The sequence below is a fragment of the Octopus bimaculoides genome, chromosome 11, assembly GCF_001194135.2.
Source record: "Octopus bimaculoides isolate UCB-OBI-ISO-001 chromosome 11, ASM119413v2, whole genome shotgun sequence".
NCBI lineage: Eukaryota > Metazoa > Mollusca > Cephalopoda > Octopoda > Octopodidae > Octopus > Octopus bimaculoides.
This window is the reverse complement of record NC_068991.1, coordinates 22,913,724-22,934,966: the sequence shown is the minus strand read 5'-3', so window position 1 is coordinate 22,934,966 and position 21,243 is coordinate 22,913,724. Positions and strand designations below refer to the sequence as shown.

The 21,243-nt window shown below is 36.7% G+C and overlaps 1 protein-coding gene across 4 annotated transcripts in view; it reads left to right on the top strand.

The window, feature by feature from the left end:
* Positions 1 to 21,243, top strand: part of LOC106883746 (serine-rich adhesin for platelets) — a 127,432-nt gene that overhangs the window by 35,934 nt on the left and 70,255 nt on the right. For all 4 annotated transcript variants that reach the window (XM_052971614.1, XM_052971613.1, XM_052971615.1 and 1 more), the window contains one exon: positions 13,128 to 15,192. In XM_052971614.1, the coding sequence (XP_052827574.1) occupies positions 13,165 to 15,192 (2,028 nt within the window). In that variant the 5' untranslated portion in view covers positions 13,128 to 13,164. The remainder of the gene's footprint in view (positions 1 to 13,127; positions 15,193 to 21,243) is intronic.

The following is a 21,243-nucleotide window of genomic DNA, read 5'->3' as shown; positions in this document are numbered from 1 at the left end:
TATATATATTATAGTTATTGTTGACTTCCATTACTTCAAGTTTCATGCCAAATGGTAGTCATCAAATGATGCATCAACTGTGAAATATTTGATATTTGCAATACTGAATATTGGAAGTGGTCTTTAGTTTTGACACACCTTCTGGTGTTTGCCACTTGGTAAGAAACTTGAAGTAATGGAAATGCATGGTCAAGTTTAAATATGGAACAAGGATATTGAATGAGGTTTTATATACATATATATGCACATGCACACACACATACACACACACATATATATACACACACACATACATACATGCATACACATATATATATACACACACATACATGTATACACACATACACACACATGTAGTTGATGTTGGAATCTTGGAGAATTCTTCAGAGATTCTAATACATACATGCACACACATATAAATATATATTACATGCTTCTGCCAGCTGCTGTGGACTGTGAAATGTTTAATAGAATTAACATTTCAGCCTCAAAACTTACACAGGCATTTGGCCAAATAATGACAATGAAATAATGATAATGATAATAATATTAATAATTATAAAAATGATAATGATCATAATAGTAGTAGTAGTTGAAATAGTAACAGAATGAAGTGTTTGATCACAATTGATTTAGAATTGAACATTACACTGTTGAACAATTGAACTGTTGTAATGTTCTCCTATCTGGTTGTAACCAGTCTTTTTTGGCTTCTGCTGTTCTTTTGAATATCAAAAATACTTAATCTAATCAACTTCAATCTGCTTTTTGTAGTTTATTCACTACTAGTTTCCCATTTATGAACTCTGTTTTGGACAATAGTCGTCAGAAAATTGTTTCGTTCAAATGTAATCAATTTAAGAGTTTTTATACTTTGATAAATAGTGGTTTTAGAGTGAGAGATTAAATCACTTATAGATTATTGATAACTGTTCTGTGTCTTATTTAAAAAAAAAGAAAAGAAAAAGTTTCAGTTTGAATCATGTTGTTGCTATCATTGACATGGAAAGAACTTTGGTTGATTCTGCTGAGATAGGTCTCTGGTATAAGAATAAGCTGATTGTGTGCTTGAGAGCAGAAACCTGTTTTGATCAATATCATGAATATGCCAAATTTTAGTCTGATCAAAAATATACCAAACACCTTGTTGTATCTGTTCTTATTGTTTCACCCTAGGTCAGCCTGATTGAGTTAATTTATGGTCAGAAGCACCCTTGCCATGACCATTCTGCCCCCCCCCCCTTTTCTTTCCAGATAACAGTTTACCAAAGACTTAATTTTACCTTTTTAAGAATGTCATTCTTAGAATATTCCACACTATGTAGTGTTATATCTTGTTTAGCTGTTATTTAGTATTTGGTTATTATATAATATTTTTTGCTTTAGCCTCTCAGCAACTGGCATAAAGCTTCCTTCCATCTCCATTCCTAGTGGCTTTTTCCTTTTTCCCTTTTCCACTGCTTTCTATCCTGCAACCTACTCGATGACCTACTAGTGCCAGTGGAAAAAAAAAAGCAAAGAAAAAAAAAAGGCACCCAGTACACATTGTAAGGTAGTTGGTGTTAGGAAGGGCATCCAACCATAGAAAACATGCCAAAACTGACACTGAAGCCCAGTACAGCCCTTCAGCTTGTCAGATCCTGTCAGACTGTCTGACCTATGCCAGTATGAAATAGATGTTAAATGAAGATGATAACGAGTGTTTGGTTACTATATAGTATTTTTTTTTGTTAAATAGTGTTTGGTTGTCATATAATGTTTGGCTAGTATTGTTTAATCACCAGTTGGCCCTGGTTGAGCAGACTTATGATCAAAAGCAGCATTCCAACTGTGATCATTCAGCATTTTTCCCCCTAGGACTATATTATTAAATGTCCTTCCTTTTTTAAAATAGTAGGGTATAATTGAAGGGATATTTGATAACTGATATTTGCAGTAGGTCAAACAACCTCATAGAGGCTCTCTTGTTGCTTTGTATAGTCTCGAGTTGTTATTTAGCAATTGGTTGTGACAATGAAGGCATATTGTACTGTTTTGATCAAAGACCCTTGTGGTTAATGATGGAAACAGGTTCAGTTGATATAATTTAATGCAAGCTGACTTTTTGCCTTGAAGAAAATGGAACATACTTGGAATAGTACCAGTCAATGAAAAAGTACCAATCCTTGGATGGAAGATATAATCTCTTAGTTTAACACTACCACCTGGCAATATCTGGGGCCTTTAGTGGAGTTCACTCAGTTGTGCGCATTTGAAGCCAGAGCCACAATTTGAGGATACTTTACTTCTTCCCTTCTTCAGAGACCTTGGATAAAAGATAAAAAGATAAAAAAATTGTGTTGGTGCAAAGTGCAGTTTTCAATATGTAGTTCATTGTGGTTTGTTTGGAAGAGATTTGGTTGAGGACAGGCATCTAATGTATTGTTAGTATACTAGTATTGTTTTTTTTATTCTTCCTGTTGACCATATGTAGGATCTTTCAATTTCCTAGTTAGTCTGTGCATTGTTTTTCTTTCTTTACTCTGTTTTTATAAATGTACTGCAAATGTTGTAGAAGTTTTTTAATTCCTTGTAATTTGGTTTACTGTAAGCTATGTCTAATTTTGTTGAAGGTAATGGTTGGAACATACCTGTTGTGATCTTAACATCATTTTATTATCATTTGCAGAGCTGATTAAATGATCGTTAGTTCTGAGATTGGATTACTAATCAAAGAAAGCTAAAAGTACTCTGCACAAGAGTGTACAATGTTGAATAAACAATGAAAAGATATAAGCCAGTGAGGGAACATTTATGCAATTGTTTGTTGACCTGTTAGAAATAGAGCCAAATTACCTTCAAATTATATCCTATCTTCCTGAATCAGGAAGGGTACATTAGAATAATGTATTCCAAAATATCCTTCCTTTTTTAAGTTGGTAGTCTTCAAGATATTATGCTGAAATAAAGATTTCTGAAATCAGCACAAGCTGATCACAGCTGGAGAATCTGATCATGGTTCTCCTCAATCATGGCTGATTTGGGCCAAATGACAACCAATAAAAAAAAAAAAGATACAATTAAAAACAAAATAAATAAAAGCCACTTGCTACTGTTTCTATTTCATGATTTGCCAAGTTTAGTTTATAGGCAAACACTAGTAAAAATGTATCAGCTACTAACAGACCAAACTCTGCCAACAGAGTAAAGTATTGTAAAACACTGATGGTGCTTAGAATAAAAAAAGTAAAATTATGCCTAGCTTTTCATGTCTATTATTTCCATTATGTGCCAATGTCCACTTGTCAGTTTATTGCAGATTTAGTAGGCAATAATCTGGTTTTCCTGTAAGTAAAGTAATATGTTTGGTACAATTCTTTTAAAGTATCAGTATCAGAATCACTCTATTGGTTGAGCTATAGATGAAAAAAATCACTGGTAATGGATGGACATGTAATGTGAATGGATGATATATGCTAACAGTTACTGGCAGATATATAAGCTTGAGGTAGATGAAAAATAATAATGAAGATTACACCTTAGAAAATTAGATTTTGCATACATGACATAGGATTGAGATGCATATTACATTACAGAACCATGTAACTCATGCCGTTATATGAAAATAAAAGCTCATTAATTTAGTTAGCAAAGGGGTTTCTGTATGGTCCTTTGACCTGTTAGAAATCTGAGCCAAATTACCCTCAAATCACACTATTTAATCTTAAAAAAGGAAAGATATTGGATATTACAGTACTAGATATAGATATCTACTAAGCATAAAAAAAATCCCAGGATGATCATTGATATGTCTAATGGATCAGTTACAATAAACACAAGTGATAATAATGATTTCTGAAATTGGTTCAAGGTGACAAATTAGTTAAGAATATGTCAAGTTGATTAAATAATCAAGCCCTGTGATGACAAAACTGTCTAATCCATTCTAAGCATAGAAAATTTATGTAAAAATGATGTTTTGCAAGGTGCTAATTCTATTGACCATGTTGGTAGTGAGAGGCACGTTGGACCAAGTAGAGTCAGAACATTGCAAGATAATACTAAAATAATGCTAGACATTTTGTTGGATGCTCTACTGTTTCTGCCAACCTCCTCCTCTTTCTCCCTCCCTCTTCTTCCCTCCCTCTTCTTCCCTCCCTCTTCTTCCTTCTCTCTTCTTCCTTCTTCCTCCCCTCCCTCCCCTTATTCTTCCTTCTCCCTCTCCTCCCCTCTTCTTCCTCCCCTCTTCTTCCTCCCCTCTTCTTCCTCCCCTCTTCTTCCTCCCCTCTTCTTCCTCCCCTCTTCTTCCTCCCCTCTTCTTCCTCCCCTCTTCTTCCTCCCCTCTACTTCCTTCTCCCTCCCCTTCATCTTTCTTCTCCCCTCATCCTCTTTACTGCTCCTCCTCTTCCTCCTCCTCACCCTCCCATATTCCTCACGATCCTCACCCTCTCCTCTCCACTCCCCTCAACTCACTCCCCCACTCGCTTACCCACCCTCCTCTCCATAACTCAGCGATTTTGTGAAATAGATTGGTGAATTAGAACTAGACTTAAAAAACAAGAACTGGGATCAATCTATTTGTTCAACCAAATATTTCAAGATAGAAGATATGTAATTAGAACCTTACAAGATATACATTATACATTAAAGTACATCCACATGAACAAGTAAAAAGAGAAAACTACAAGATGTCTAATATTTTTTCAACAGTACAAACCATCTAATTGTCATCTGGATAATGAATCTGTCAATATTTTTCTTACTCTATACCAGCCAATGTTTACTTATGTAGTAAGTTACTCAGCAAATAATAGAGAGGATACAGATACACTTCATTGAGAAATCTTTAAGGGGAGTAGGCATCCTCTGAGTTGTCGTTCTCATACATGCCAATGAAAATAACAGAATTGTTAGCATGCTGTGTCTTTAGTAGAAAGGATTATTATTACTATAATGCTGCCATGGTGGACTTTGCTTTTCATCCTTTTGGGGTTGATAAAATTAGTACCAGTTGCACATTGAGGTCAATGTAATTGACTTCCTCTTCTCAAAATTTGGACCTTGTGCCAAAAATTTGCAAGAATGATAATAATAATAATAATTATTATTATGGTGGTGAGCTGGCAGAATCGTTAGCATACTGGGCAGTATGTTTTAACAGCCTTTTGTCTGTCCTTACATTCTGTGTTCAAATTCTGCAGAGGTTGACTTTGCCTTTCATCCTTTCCAGGTCAAGCAAATAAGTATCAGTTATGCACTGGGGTCGATGTAATCGACTAGCCCCCTCCCTCACAATTTTAGGCCTTGTGTCTATAGTAGAAAGAATTATTATTGGTGGGCTGGCAGAATTGTTAGCATGCCGGGCAAAATGCTTAGTGGCATTTTTTTCTTCTTTACGTTGTGAATTCAATTTCTGCTGAGGTTGACTTTGCCTTTCATCCTTTTGGAGTCAATAAAATAAGGACCAGCTGAGTCTTGGGGTAGATGTAATTGACTATCCCCCTCCCCCAAATTATGGCTTTGTGCTTATAGTAGAAAGTATTATTATTGCCACCACTACTACTATATCTATGGAGATACTTTGGCTGTTTAATGCTCTAATCTTTAAATCTAGTGTCATCTAGATAATTGTCTAATTATCATGCAAATAATGTCCAAGACAAAATTAATCTAATAATAGAAGCCTGATAATATTGTATCATATCTGAACTAAGTTTGATCTAATTTCACACATGACACAATGATACCCTGTCATGGTTATCTACAGGATAAGAGGAGGATTATATTTGCTTCAAAGTTTCATGTGTAGATCTGGTAACCCTTACTTTGTGGCTATAACTGTGTCTTTGTACATGTGTGTGTGTGTAGAATTGTTAGTTGGAAGTGTGTGGGAGCACAGAATGAAAGAAACTAGTTTTAGCTAGTTGCTCTGTCTGTCTGTCTACTTGTACGACTACGGATGAATTTTATTCAGATTGTATGAACCATGTCATGTAATTCTTAACACACATTCACTACAACTATTACAATGTCAATATTTCATGCTCGATTTCCTTTAATCAAACATTTATTATCCAACCCTAATTTTTATTGCCATTATTGTTTTTATTTTAACAATGCAGCAGCATAGAGAACTAATGAGGAAGATGTTGGGGTGGTAATGGTAATTGTTGAAAGAATTATAATCATTAACTTTTGAGTTGTGCTGCTTCGGCTGCTTGCTTTTAATAGGATTCTTTTATCTCAAAGTTCTTTCATTAATCAACTTCTTTCTCAAAGAAGGACTTCAATCCCCTATTTATTCCCTTGAAAAAATAAAAATGTTAAAACAAATTAACAAATCAAGAAAATTAATCAATATTTCCAAACATAAACTTGGTAATTGTATTCTTCCTCTGTTATTCATCTGGTTATTTGCCACTTATTTGCATCCTCAGTTGTAAAGAATTTATGATTTTTGAATGTATGCATGTATATGTTTTCATGTGTCTATAGCTGTGTGTGTAAATGGATGTGTATATGTGGTTTTATGGTAATATCCTAATAAGATTGTCCAGTAAAGCTTTGTCATTAATTAGAAATTTATTTATAAAAATACAGTTACCACAGACCACACACCCACCTACATTCACAATTACTAATTGAAATTTTGCTTATATTTGTTGGAAGAAAACTAATAGTGTGGCTGTCATCATCATCATCATTGTTTAACGTCCACAACGTCCACTTTCCATGCTGGCATGGGTTGGACGGTTTGACTGAGGACTGGCGAGCCAGATGGCAGCACCAGGCTCCAATCTGATCTGGCAGAGTTTCTACAGCTGGATGCCCTTCCTAACGCCAACCACTCTGAGAGTATAATGGGTGCTTTTATGTGCCACCGGCACGAAGGCCAGTCAGGCAGTACTGGCAACGGCCACGTTCAAAATGGTGTATTTTGCATGCCACCTGCACAGGAGCCAGTCCAGCGGCACTGGCAACGATCTCGCTCGAGTGTCTTTACACGTGCCACCGGCACAAGTGCCAGGAAGGCGACGTTGAGCACAGGTGCCATATACATATATGTGTGTGTGTGTGTATATTTTTATAAATATATACGTGTGTGTGTGTGTGTGTGTGTGTGTGTGTGTGTGTGTGTGTTTCATCATCATTATCTAACGTCCATTGTCCATGCTAGCAGGGTTTGTATGGTTTAACCAGGGCTGGTAAGCTGGAAGGCTGCACCACACTCCAGTCTGATTTGTTATCGTTTTCTAAAACTGGATGCTGTTCCTAACACGAACCATCCCATGTGTATAATGGTTGCTTTCACATGCCTCTGCCACAGGTGCCATTTGTGTGTCACCATTATCTGCCATGACTGCAATGTTCCTCAACTTATGGGTTTTCTTCTCAAGTATGACATAATGCCAAAGGTCTCTGTGATATGTGTGTGTGTGTGTGTGTGTGTGTGTGTGTTCGTGTGTGTGTGTTCGTGTGTGATTTTCTTCCAATTGGTTTGTTTATATTCTTGTAATTTGGCAATTCAGGAAAAAGAAACCAATAGAATAATTAGTAGGTGTAGAAAAATTACTGGGATCTATTTGTTTGACTAATCCTTTCAAGGTGCTGCTCCATCATGGATGTAATCTAATGACCAAGGTAAGAAATGAAAGATGTCTATCTGTCTGTGTGTTTCTGTCTTTATACACACACATGCATGTGCGTGCACACACACACACTGTGTGGCAGCATGAGCTAGTCACTTTGTAAGTGGATTTGGTAGATGAAAACTGAAAGAAAGTTGTCATGTATGTTTGTGTTTCTTTGTTTCTCTTTGTCCTGATAGTATGTGATATTTGTAAATGAGTGTCACCATCATACAAGCAGTGTCCTTTGTTTTCTAATCTGACATGAAAACATGTCTAGCCATGGTGAATTATTTCCATTCTTGGAAACAGATGAGTGTTGGCACTTGGAAAGGCAACCAGGTGAAGAAAAATTCTGTCTGACATATGCTAGCATGGAAAAGTGGATGTTAAAAGGATACTGTTGTTGGCGTATATGTACACAGATGCATGCACAATTCACCCTTCTTAGTGCCTCACCAGACACTACCACCTATGTCATTCTACCTATTCCATTAACAAACCAAATCCCGACTTCATTTCTGAGGTGTGACATCTCCCCCAATAAAGAGTAACCCTTACTCTAGTACTTTACCTGTACTTCACACAATGTAGGTGAAATAAAACATTTCTGATACGTAACATCATAGGTTTTTAGTGGTAGGCTTTGTGGCTTCTTTGAATTTACATAGCACAAAGCTTGGTGATGGTTCCTGTGCAGAGAGCTCAATAAGATGCCTCTGCAATTACAACTCTGTTCTTTTAGTTGGTCAACCCGAATTTCATCCTCTAAAGGCTTGAAAATGTTCCAAATACTGAACATTAACTGTACAGTCAGTGTGCTAGTATGCACAAACACACAAAATGCCAAAAAGGCACATCACTAATGTACCTGTATGATTCACAATTACTGAAAGCTGAGTACAATGTGTGGCCCCATGCCACTCATAACTGAACCATACATGATTGTCAAAACTAGCGCAGATTCATTTACCATGTTTGTCAGAAGCAAGGCTAAATATAGCCCATAAGCGATGAAAGTATGAAAAAACTAAACATAAGCAGTACACTGCCTCATGACAACACCACACAAAGCTGAACAGTACATTATTATCAATACTAATGCATATTCCAAATATGCCAAAGGCTGAATATAGCTCATGAACTTTCAAGTTATACAATTAATAACATAAACTATACACTGTTTCACAATATACAACAACTTTAAGAAAACTGGAAGTGGCACTACACATAACCATAGGGAGCTTGCTTCTGAACTGTGTGGTCTTGGGTTCAGTTCCACTCTGTAACACCTTAGGTAAGTGTCTTCTACTATAACCCCAGGCTTACCAAAGACATGTGAGTGAATTTGGTAGATAGAAACTGAAAAAAGCTCATTGTATGTGTGTATAAATGGTGGTGGTTGTCTACTCCTTATGCAGAGTCTGACTACCTCTTGTACCTACACATTAAGTTCATCATGGCGTCAGATGTGGCTTTTTAAACCAGACAATGTATCGAAAAGACGCCCACATAGATTGCATATCTGATTCAGACCACCAAGAACTGTAATTAAGTTCCGATCTTAAAATGTCTTTTGAGGCCTCCATTAGAATTGCAGACCTTATGGCATACATGGCATTGAAAGGTGTGCACAGATATATAGGTAAAATAGTTGGTGGAGGTTGGTTTTTTTAGGGGCCTTCATTTGAGATTTGAGCCCAACAAAAGAAAGGCATGGTCTGTCAAACCGTGCACACAAAAAGGTCACTGTGATTCACCTTCTTGATTGCAACATTCTTCTTTAAATCTCTCGAGTCTTGCATGCATTATCCTGACCGCCTCAAATGCCTTCACTCCACTCCACACTTTTGTTTGCCATCCAGCTTGATCCACATCAAGGGTTTCTATGGCCTTTGAATCCATTCCAAGTGACTTCATAGTAGTCCTTATGCCATCCTTAAATCTCTTTTTAAGTTTATACCGATTATGTTTCCCCCCTGCAAGCTCGCCATAAAACAACTGTCCGGGTATGCATTCATCCACCATTTGAACAATATGGCCAGACCATTTCATTTGGCTTTTCAATGATTCTGAAAAACCAAATGAGGTGTGTGTGTATGTATATATTTATATAACATATACTTTATTTGTGTATTAAGGCTATTATTGGTTTCATGTGTTAAGAAAATATTTTAACAATTTTTCAAGTCAGTCACATGGAAAAATTGGCGTTTGTCTCCATTTTGGATTAAAACACACAAAAAACATGGGTATTCACATTAAAGTCCTTCAAGAATGACAAACGCCAATTTTCTCCATGTAATTGGCTTGAAAGATTGTCAAGATGTTTTCTTAACACGAAACAAATGGTAGCCTTAGTACACAAATAAAGAATCTTTATCCACCAATGCAGTGTTGAGCACTCATTCTCATTGTTTGATATGTGTGTATGTATGTATGCATGTATGTAAGTAGGTATGCATGTGTGTTTGTATGGGTGTGTGTGTGTGTGTGGCTTTTTGTTTGTCCCCCATCAACACTTGACAACCAGTTTGTTTACATTCCTGTAACTTAGCAGTTTGGCAAAAAGTGACTGATAGAATAAGTACCAGGCTTAAAAATAAGTACTGGAATTGATTTTTTTGCCTAAACTCTTCAAGGTGGTGCCCCAGTTCTAAAGACTGAAACAAGTAAAAGGTATATATATATATATATATATATAGGGTCATCCCATAAATAATGCGATTTTTTTCAATTGAATGAACTAAAGTAAGAGGGGGACGGGATAAACTACCTGCATCAACTTGATATAAAAGCAGGTAGTAATTTTACCTTGGTTTTATTCTTTGTGCAAATTTTGAAGAGTGTGGTTTGATTTTAACAGTTGTTTTTTCAAAGGTATAATGGAAGTAACAAAGGAACATATTTTGCTTTATGAGTTCAATAAAGGCAACAGTACAATGGAAAGTGTGAGGAATTTTAATGTAGTATATGGGGATTGGACAATAAGCATAAGCCAGTGTCAACAGTGGTTCCAGAAATTCCGAGTTGGAAGCTACAGCCTAGAAGATGAACCTCATCCTAGAAGATCTGTAGAGCTTGATGAGGATGTCCTGCAAACCTTGGTGGAAAAAATACCATCGTAGCTGTTGAGGAATTAGCAGAGAAGCTTGGATCTGGTCATGCAACCATTCATCGACATCTGTGTGCCATCGGAAAAGTCAGCAAATTGGGTCAATGGGTTCCTCATAAACTTTCCAAGTCTAATTGTGTGCAGAGAGTGAATGTGTGTTCTTCTTTGCTGTCACATCTCATGACTGAACCTTTTTTGGATTGAATAGTGACTGGTGACAAGAAATGGGTTCTTTATAAAAATGTCAAGTGCCGAAGACTGTGGGTAAGGAAAGGAGAAATACTGGGACCCTAAGTGAAAGAAAATCTTCACCCACTTAAGGTGTTGTTATCTGTTTGGTGGGATATGAATAGTTTAGTCCACTTTGAACTTTTAAACCCAAACCAAATGATAACATAGGATGTCTACTGCGAGCAGTTTAAGTCAACGTTAGAAAAAAAAACAAACCATCTTTGGTTTCAAGACAAAAGGTGTTTCTCCATCAGGATAATGCTCGGCCACATACAGTGAGGATGACATTCCAAAGGCTGGAGCAGTTTGAATGGGAAACGCCCCACCCATCATATTTGCTGGACATTGCCACGTCTGATTATCATTTATTCCGCAGTCTTCAAAATTATTTGGACAGAAAAAAATATGAATTCTGTAGATGAGGTCAGAACAGTACTGGAGGAGTATTTTTTGTCATGGACAAGTGAATTTTGGAAGAGGGGCCTACCCGATAGATGGAAGTGCCAGATAGATGGAAGTGCATTGTAGAAAATCTACCAGATAGATGGAAGTGCATTGTAGAAAATGAAAGAGAGTATATTTTAGATTAAAAAAGTACTTTATTTATCCTAATTTTGAAAAATAAAAGAAATATAAAAAAATTGCATTATTTATGGGATGACCCAATATATAGTAATAATAACAATAAGCTTTGGATGGAATTTATAAACATTTAATGCATTGGTGTGTGCATTTTCAAATCACATGTCTCTTAAGATCACAGTTCGTATTCTTGGGATAATTATAGTGTAGTCTGTAGTATCGATGGACATTGTAGTATCCGTAGACAACCTTCGTATTGGTCAAGAGGGATAAACATCTCTCCAGTAAACATCCATTAATGTTATATCAGCTGAAGAAATGAATCCATGAAGATGATCTACCCAATGCCCATGGGTGCTATAGACTATACTGTAATCATCCCAGGAAGACTGTGATCTTACGCGATATGTGGTTTGTGGAAATGCGTATAGCGATGTATTAAATGTTTATAAATTCCATCAAAGGATTATTTTTATCATTACTATATTTATCCTACATATATTGGTACAGCTCAATGCAACCCCAAAAAAACTGGTTCACCAGTTAGCATCATTAGACTGTGGTGGCATAATGGAATAGGAGCTTTATTTGCGTATTCAAAACATTTCCTGTAAACAAATTTAAAAGATTATAGATATATATATTTACTTATATATATGAATATGTAACTTATCTCTCTCCCTCACCAGTCCCAGAGTCCCTGAAAAGGATCATAGGAACTGTCTTTTGTGTTCTGAATGAGCTATTAAAACAAACAAAAACAGCTAACACTTAATCAACTTAATTGTGCATAATCTTCATAAAAAATTATCATTGCACATTCATCTGAGATTATTCAATTTGTACTTTGCTTTTCGCTGCAACACCTTTAGATTTCCTGTCCATTCATGTTATATTGACAATGCAGCTACTTATTTCTTCCATATATCTAATATTTTATTCTTTTTACAGAAATCATAGGTTCTTCCATCCATATGCAATCACTACTTTGCCACTGTATCATTTGTGTTCTCTTTGATATAGGCTAATAGGGATTATTTACTACTTTGAGTAAGCCATCTACCATTATTCTTGTTGTGTACCCACAAACCAGTCCTGATTCTGTAGTCTTATCACCAAATGTGTTCTTGCTGCCATTATAGTTTTTTCTTTTTTTCATAGTGTATAAATCTAGGACTAGTTTATCCAATATGTCATTCCTATATTTCAAAACAAGGTATGATTTAAAGGGAGTTTACCTGCTGTTTCTTATAGATCAGATGTCTGTATAAATGCTCTTTTTTGCTCATTACTCATGTTAGGCTATTGTGATGCTTATGAAAAATGTAAACAAGAATATGAGTTGCCCAATTTCATTTACACAATCTGATGAAACTGATTGGTTCAATCCTCATTACAAGTTGCCAAAAATATTTATTTAGTATATGGATATACAGATTTATATACAGAATTGCAATAATAATATATCTTTTGCTCTATTATTCTTCCTTTCAGCTTTTTAAACCTTAAATGTATTTTATTTTTAGTTCCCTTGTATTGTGTGTTTTATAAAACTGCTTCTCTGACATTGTATTAATTTCATATCATTGCAGGTTGATGATAATAGTGTAGAGTAGCTGGCGACTTACAATGTCTCACATTATCCCGATGGTATCAGGTTCTCCGCCACCTCTTGATGATATTACTTGGAATGATGAAGAAGACGATGAAGATGACTTTGGTAATTTCACTGGTGTTGCAGACAATGTCAAAAGCCCTTCCTCTGACAGAGGGTTGTATTTGGATGATACTGTTGAGTTTGATGCCTTTAAAGACATACACTTCAACACCATAGATGGGGACATTGTAAATAAAGATCTTTCATCAGCATCAGCTACCAGTGAACGACCCATTCTTCAGAACCTCAACTTGTTCCCAGACAACCCCCCTCACATTGAGCTTAGTGAAAAAGCCTTCAGTAATGGAGAAGATATGCAAACAGCATCAAATGTTGCTGAGTTTGAAAATATTAGTTGTGATACTAAGACATTGGGCTATTTGTCCAACCTTGATGGCAGTCGAGGTCGAGACTCTATGACTGATTCTGGTCACTGTAGTACTGATATCTCACCTGTTCCAAAGTCGGATGAAAGTCCAGATTCCTGTGATAAAAGTACCTCTTCTGAACTTGAAGATAACTTCAATGGTGAAGTAGGTGAGAAAGGGAATTGTCAATTGTTCTGTAATCTCTCCGAGATCAATACAGACCAGCTGACTGGTAGAGCTGATAGCTCTGGTTGTGATAAAGATAAACGTTTTATCAACACCACCAACACCACCACCACCACCACCACTAATAATACTAACACTACCACCACTACTAACACAGACATTGACCACAGTACATCCCAAACAGATCCACAGAACCCTAATAAAGACATTTCTTCACATGAACAGTCTTCGTTTAGTACAAACACCATGAATCAACAAACTGATAAATCTGGTGATTCACCATCACCACCACCACCACAACCACCACCACTACCACCACCTCCACCATCCTCATCCTCTTCTTCCTCATCATCATCATCACCATCATTATCAACATCACTTCCTTCTCCTAACTGTCCTCCTCTCCCTCTACCTACTACAGCACCAGATTCTGCTGCTATTTCCCAATCTGAATTTACAGCTGGAACCAATGAAGCTGTGAGTTCAAATCTATCCAACACTTGTTTGTCAGGCATGTTTGATGATGATTCTGATGACTGGGCAGACTTCTCGTTTGCTGTCACATCGAATCCACCTCCTCTACCACCTCAGGGCAATAACACTTGCAGCAGTTTCCAGGTCTCTGAAAACCTGTTCTCCCCGTCCACACTGTCTTTTGAAGAGTCGTCTACACGAGCTGAAAATGAAGAATTTGCATCAGAAAGCATTGAAAATGAATTAGCAGCAGGTGAAGACACCCTAAAAGACATTTCTGAAGAGATTCAGAGTTCTTCATCCATTCAATTTGACTCGAATTCTAGAAACCCTAATTCTTCACCAGATATACGGAGTGAAATAGATTTACCGAGTCTTGATGAGAGTTCAATAGACTATGACGATTTGGTTCAGAACTGTGAGTCTCGCAGTAACGACAGTCTAGATGGGAGCTATTCCATTTCGGACCAGGTCCGAACAGTTGAACTGAAATATTCCACAGAGGAGAACCAAGAATCAGACGATGATTATGGTGCTTTTCCAGGAACAGGTACTAATTCAGCTTCAGATAATTTTGTGCCCAGGACATCAAACAGTGATTCACTAACTAGTCAAACAAAGTCTGAAGAAGATGAGTTTGGTGATTTCAGTAAGTTCAATCGAGCTGTTGCAGAAAATGAAGAAGAGTGGGCTGATTTTGAAGCTGCTACTTCGCCTTTTCCTGTGGACATCCAAGTGCCAACAGAGTCAGCAGTGCCTGACAAGTTGAAAGAGGAAGAGGAAGAGGAAGAGGAATCCTCTTGGTGTAGTTTTGATGCTAACGTCCAATCACATTCCAGTCATGAAAATGAGAGTGGCCACTGGGCACCGTTTTCTGAAAGTTCCTCAGTCAGCCATAAGGATGAGGAGCTTCCAGATGATTCACAGCAACAGCTACCAAGTCTTTTCCCACTTGACTCATTACATTCCAATGTAAGTAACTTTGATTTACTTGTATATATATATCAGCTGCACCACTGTTACTACTTCAACAATTACTACTCTACTACTATCACATCATCTCTGTTATTGTTTCTATTGTTACAACAGCAAAATTTATCAAACTATATTATTGCAACTACTTCCACCACCATATCAACCAGAAAAAAAGAAAAATTATCACAATAGCCAGCATAAGATGTTGTTGGCACTCTGTCGCTTACGACGTCGAGGGTTCCAGTTGATCCGATCAACGGAACAGCCTTCTCGTGAAATTAACATGCAAGTGGCTGAGCACTCTACAGACACGTGTACCCTTAACGTAGTTCTTGGGGATATTCAGCGTGACACAGTGTGACAAGGCTGACCCTTTGAATTACAGGCACAACAGAAACAGGAAGTAAGAGTGAGAGAAAGTTGTGGTGAAAGAGTACAGCAGGGTTCGCCACCATCCCCTGCCGGAGCCTCGTGGAGCTTTAGGTATTTTCGCTCAATAAACACTCACAACGCCCGGTCTGGGAATCGAAACTGCGATCCTATGACTGCAAGTCCGCTGCCCTAACCACTGGGCCATTGCGCCTCCACGGCCAGCATAAGAATGAAGCAACAACCATCACAATGACAAATACCACCAAGACATCAAATACCATCAGCATTACATTAACAAATTAAAGAAATGTTTACTGTTTTCTTTCTCACTTGCTCTAAACTTGAATTTATCCATCTTCATTGAGATATTACACAAAAAAATGTTAGTTATATTTCTGGGCTCTCTGTCAGTCTGCCTCTCTATGTGTACATGCACACACACACACACACACACACACACACACACACACACACACACACACACACTATAGTAATTATGTCAATATTATCCTTCATTCTCTGTTTACTATAATGTAATATATATTTTACTCTATAATATGTATTGAGTCCTCTCATTTTATTTATGAAAACATTTCCAATTTACCATATATATACATGTGTGTATTTGTGCATGTTGTTTCTGTTTTATTAAAGTGTTGAACTAAAAAGCTAAAACTTATCCTTATGAAGCTATTGATCCATGACTTTAATCTTAGTATAATTGTTGGTATCTTTTAAGTTAACAATTGCTAGCAGTTACTAATGTGGGAATGTATTTAGAAAACACCTTCACTTACATTATTAATGCTCTTGGCAAAAGCATGTATGTTGCAAAATCATGATTCTGCTACCCAAGAAATGCCTTATAATCATGTATTTGTTAAAAAACTGAAATGGTAAATGCCGAAAGTGAAAACAATAACATCTTATTAAAACTATTCTTCTCTACAAGCCAGCAAGAGAACCTCTGCTTGAACCTGCCATAAATAGCAGCCTAATCTCCAAATCATACACTACTGTCTTAAAAAAAAAGATGGACACCTAGTCCTAGATAAAATATCTGAAAATGAATAGCACACCATGTCATGATTAGAATGCCCTTGATTCGTAGGTCTACAAATGCAGAGTTCATATGGGGTTAAAACAACAACAACAAATAAATATGAACTTTTGTTGTTTTACAAGGTAGAGCTGATCTCTCAGTCAGACTGAATCTGTGGCCTGGCTTATATTCCCAGTTGTCATTACACTTAATAAAATATGTGAACACCATAATTCCATTCATCTTCTTTACTTAAATCTAGAAATGTGTGCTTATTTAAAAGATCCCTATGTTATTAAGATACCTTAAAATAAAATTCTTGGTAGATCTAATCATGAAGAGGCTTTTTTTATTTCAAATACTTTACATTCTAATCCTATTTTGACAAAATACCATCTGCAGTGGGAAATATATAAAACCTGGGAGATATGATGTATCAAGGAACTAATCTTTTTCTTGGAGTCAAGGTTTTTTGGTGAAAATAGAATGTAGTCTTGGCACTGCAGACTATCCATGAAGATGATAGAGCAAAGTGATGAAGGTTTTGGACTGATAAATCAAAACTAGTGAGTTGATAACTGCTGTAAGTATTTCATTGTAACTCTAGATTATAACACTTATTTGATTGGCTTCACTTCAGTGAACTGCCAATTAACAGGTAACAGATGTAAGAATGTTACCTTCAGTAAATTAGTATACTGTCTCAGAAGGGGAATGGTCTTTTTTTCATTTCTAGATCTAAACTCATGGAAGCATATATCATCATCAGCATTACTACTACTACTACTACTACTACTACTAGTTTCCAACTATCTAATTTCACTCACTTGTCTTGGTTCTACTTGAAGTCATAAAAAAAGACATTTGGCAAGGTAGCCCACAATGAGATTGAACCTGTGATCATGGATGTGAAGCAAACTTCTTAACCATTTGATCTTATCTATACCCAAGCCAGTACATATAGCACTCTGCTACTAATGACATAAAAATCCTTGACTTAATAACTTAATACCTTGTTTAATTAGCCACTGGAAACTACTTTATTTCAGTTGTAAATTAGATGTAGTTATGCAGGTCAAATAAATATATAAATGGGACATTTGTGAGGTGCTGTGAGCTGAGAGAAGATAAAAGAGATGTAAAGGTTAAGTAGCATACTGTATGTGATAAATATTGTGAAGAAGGGCAAAAACCATGCTCAATTAAATATGATCAAGAGTTTAATTCATGGCTATTCTGTTTACTGTTCAACTTTCACTGTGATTGAAAATGGGTCTGATGGGTGCAGGTAAAACACTTTGGACAATATTGATGTACAAGGGAATAATTGTTTGAAAGAAGAAGAATATCTGTAGAATGTAATTTTCTGTTTTCTTGTGCCATTTTCATGGTTAAAGAAAAAAAATATTGTTATTAGTTTAGGAAAGGAGGGTATAACTTATATATATATTTATATAAAACAAGCTTCTTTCAGTTTCTGTTCACCAGATCCACACACAAGGCTGTGGTCAGTCTGGGGCTATAGTAGAACACTTGCCCAAGGTGCTACACAGTGGCAAAACCATGTAGTTGGGAAGTAAGTTTCTTACACAGTCACATCTGTGCCTTTATTTATATATATATATATATTTAATCATAAATATACAGGGATTAGCATTGAGTTGCAACTCAATGCTAATCCCTGTATATTTATGATGATAAATGGTTTTACCGATAAAGGTTTTTTCATACTGAACTACTTGGCAAAATTGTTAATTATTAATTCTATTATTAATTGACGATTCCCTGCCCTTATTCTTGTATATATATATATATATATATATATAAAGTGTGTGTATACACACACATACATAGGGCATGTAGTTATATAGATATTTATTCAATATATACACATAGGCGCAGGAGTGGCTGTGTGGTAAGTAGCTTGCTTACCAACCACATGGTTCTGGGTTCAGTCCCACTGCGTGGCATCTTGCGCAAGTGTCTTCTACTATAGCCTCAGGCCGACCAAAGCCTTGTGAGTGGATTTGGTAGACAGAAACTGAAAGAAACCCGTCGTATATATGTATATATATATATATATATATGTGTGTGTGTGTGTGTTTGTGTGTCTGTGTTTGTCTTCCTAGCATTGCTTGACAACCGATGCTTAGCGGTTCGGCAAAAGAGACCGATAGAATAAGTACTAGGCTTACAAAGAATAAGTCCCGGGGTCGATATGCTCGACTAAAGGCGGTGCTCCAGCATGGCCGCAGTCAGATGACTGAAACAAGTAAAAGAGTATACATTATGTACATTTTCAATCAAAACATGAACCACACTAACTCTCTTGGTTATCTCTTTCTCCCGCAATAAGAATTTATACCATTCTTTCCTAAACTAATAGCAATATTTTTTTTATCATATGTGTGTACTTGTGTGTATTATGTGTGTGTGTGTGTGTTACTGTCTCCTTGTTTTAACTTCACATGAGAGTTGGAAATGAGTGTCACCATCATACAAGTAGTGTCCTTTGTTTCCAACCTTCTGTGAAAACATGTCTGGTCATGGGAAAATATTATCTGACTTGGAAACAGGCAAGGATTGGTGTCAGGAAGGGCGTCCAGCTGTAGAAAACTCCACTTCAACAAATTCCATCTAACCCATGCAAGTGTTGAAACATGAACAATAAAATGATGATGATAATGATACAATAGAATACCTTTCCTGCCACTAATCCTTACTTTTCATGTAAGAGATCTCTTGTTCCACATGACTTTGAAAATGTGATGTGAGTGGATGATTTGTTGACAGGACAACTGCAAACAACAACATTGGTTGTAGCGAGAACCTTTTCTAGAGTGCAAATGCAAACAAATATACAGATGCACAAATGAGCATTTATATGAATGTATGTATGTATGTATGTATGTAAATGGCAAAGTAAAACACCTGACTCAGAAGTCTTTAAAAAGGCTGGATGCACAAACATCCAATCACTCATCATATTTACTCAGATGCATGTTGCATACTGAAGATAATAGGATTCTATGGCAGTTGTTTGGCAGTGAGCTGTGCACTAGAAAGCATTCTCAGCGCAAACTACATGAAATTACAAAGACTGCATAAAAGGCAATCTGAAGGAAGTGCAAAATCAATGTAAAGAACTGGGAAGAACTGGCTTTTAGAAAGAACTTAGTGGAGGAATCATATAAGGGAAGGCTGTAAAACTTTTGAAGGTCACCTTGAGCATGAAAGCCTAAAACACTAACTTCAGAGAGGCTGTCATCAGAACCTCAATGAGGACATGAAGTACTGGAGATGTGAAACATGTGGGTGTGTACTCTTTCCATTTCTGGGAATGTCAGCCATCTGAGGTCCCATGACAGATAAACAGTATGCAATGTCCTCCCTCCTAAACTGGGTTATTTGATGTGTGAAAAAACTTGCAAGTTGATTTCAGGTCTGAAGAGACATATTGCATTTCTCATAGTGATCATTTCTCACAAAGTGATCCAATCTATCCAGTTGAAGTTTCAAATTTTATCTGTTACTCATGTATCAAGCCATGCAGATCTGCAGTGAGAGTGAACAGTCATCTGAGAGGTTGTTGATGGTAGGTTAGAAATGGCATTGACAATAAGGAAGCTGAGAGAAATGACAATCATCTGTGAAGATGGAACAATTACCAGATTATGTATATATACATATATACATTTATATATTTATATTCATTCATTTTGCATCTGTTTTCCATGCCAGCATAAGTTACACAAAGAAATTATTGAAGTATTATTTTATGGTTGGATGCCCTTTCTGTCTCTAAACATTACCTGTTTTTCAAGAAAAGGATTTCTTATTTCACATGTGTTTGAAGACAAATTGAGTGGACAATTTCTTGGCAGTAGAAGCAACAAAAACAACACTGTTCATAGCACATGAGTACACACTGTGTGGAATATTTGGCAAATGTCATCTGTTATAAATCCAGGCCAACCAAAACTTTGTCAGTGATTTGGTAAACTGAAGCTGATAGAAGACTGTTATGTCTGTATGCATGAATGTATATACATGTGTATGTGTGTGTTTCTTTGTCTTGACATTGTGTGCCAATGGTAAACAAGCATTATCATCATGTAAGCAAGAAAAATACTGGGTCCGTGTAGAAGCACCCAATACATAATGTAAAGGCATTATGAAGGGCATCCGGCTGTAGAAACCTTACCAAGTAAGCAGTAGAACTTAGTGCAACCTTCTGACTTGCTGGCTTTTATCAAACTGTCCAACCCATGCCAGCATTGAAAAGGACATTAAGTGAGGATGATGATGATGATGTTTTATTCTGTAATTTGAAATAGAAAAATGAGAGGTGGGTGAACTGTATCAAAGTTGGTTCATTTTTGGAAAGGAAGGGTTCATTTTGGGAAAGAAGGGGGTGGGTGCGCTGAAAGTGTAGCTGCTAGAATAAGAATAGCCTGGGCAAAGTTTAGAGAGCTCTTACCCCTGCTGGCGACAAAGGGACTCTCACTCAGAGTAAAAGGCAGACTGTATGACGCATGCGTACGAACAACCATGCTACATGGCAGTGAAACATGGGCTGTAACTGCTGAGGACATACGTAAGCTCGCAAGGAATGAAGCCAGTATGCTCCGTTG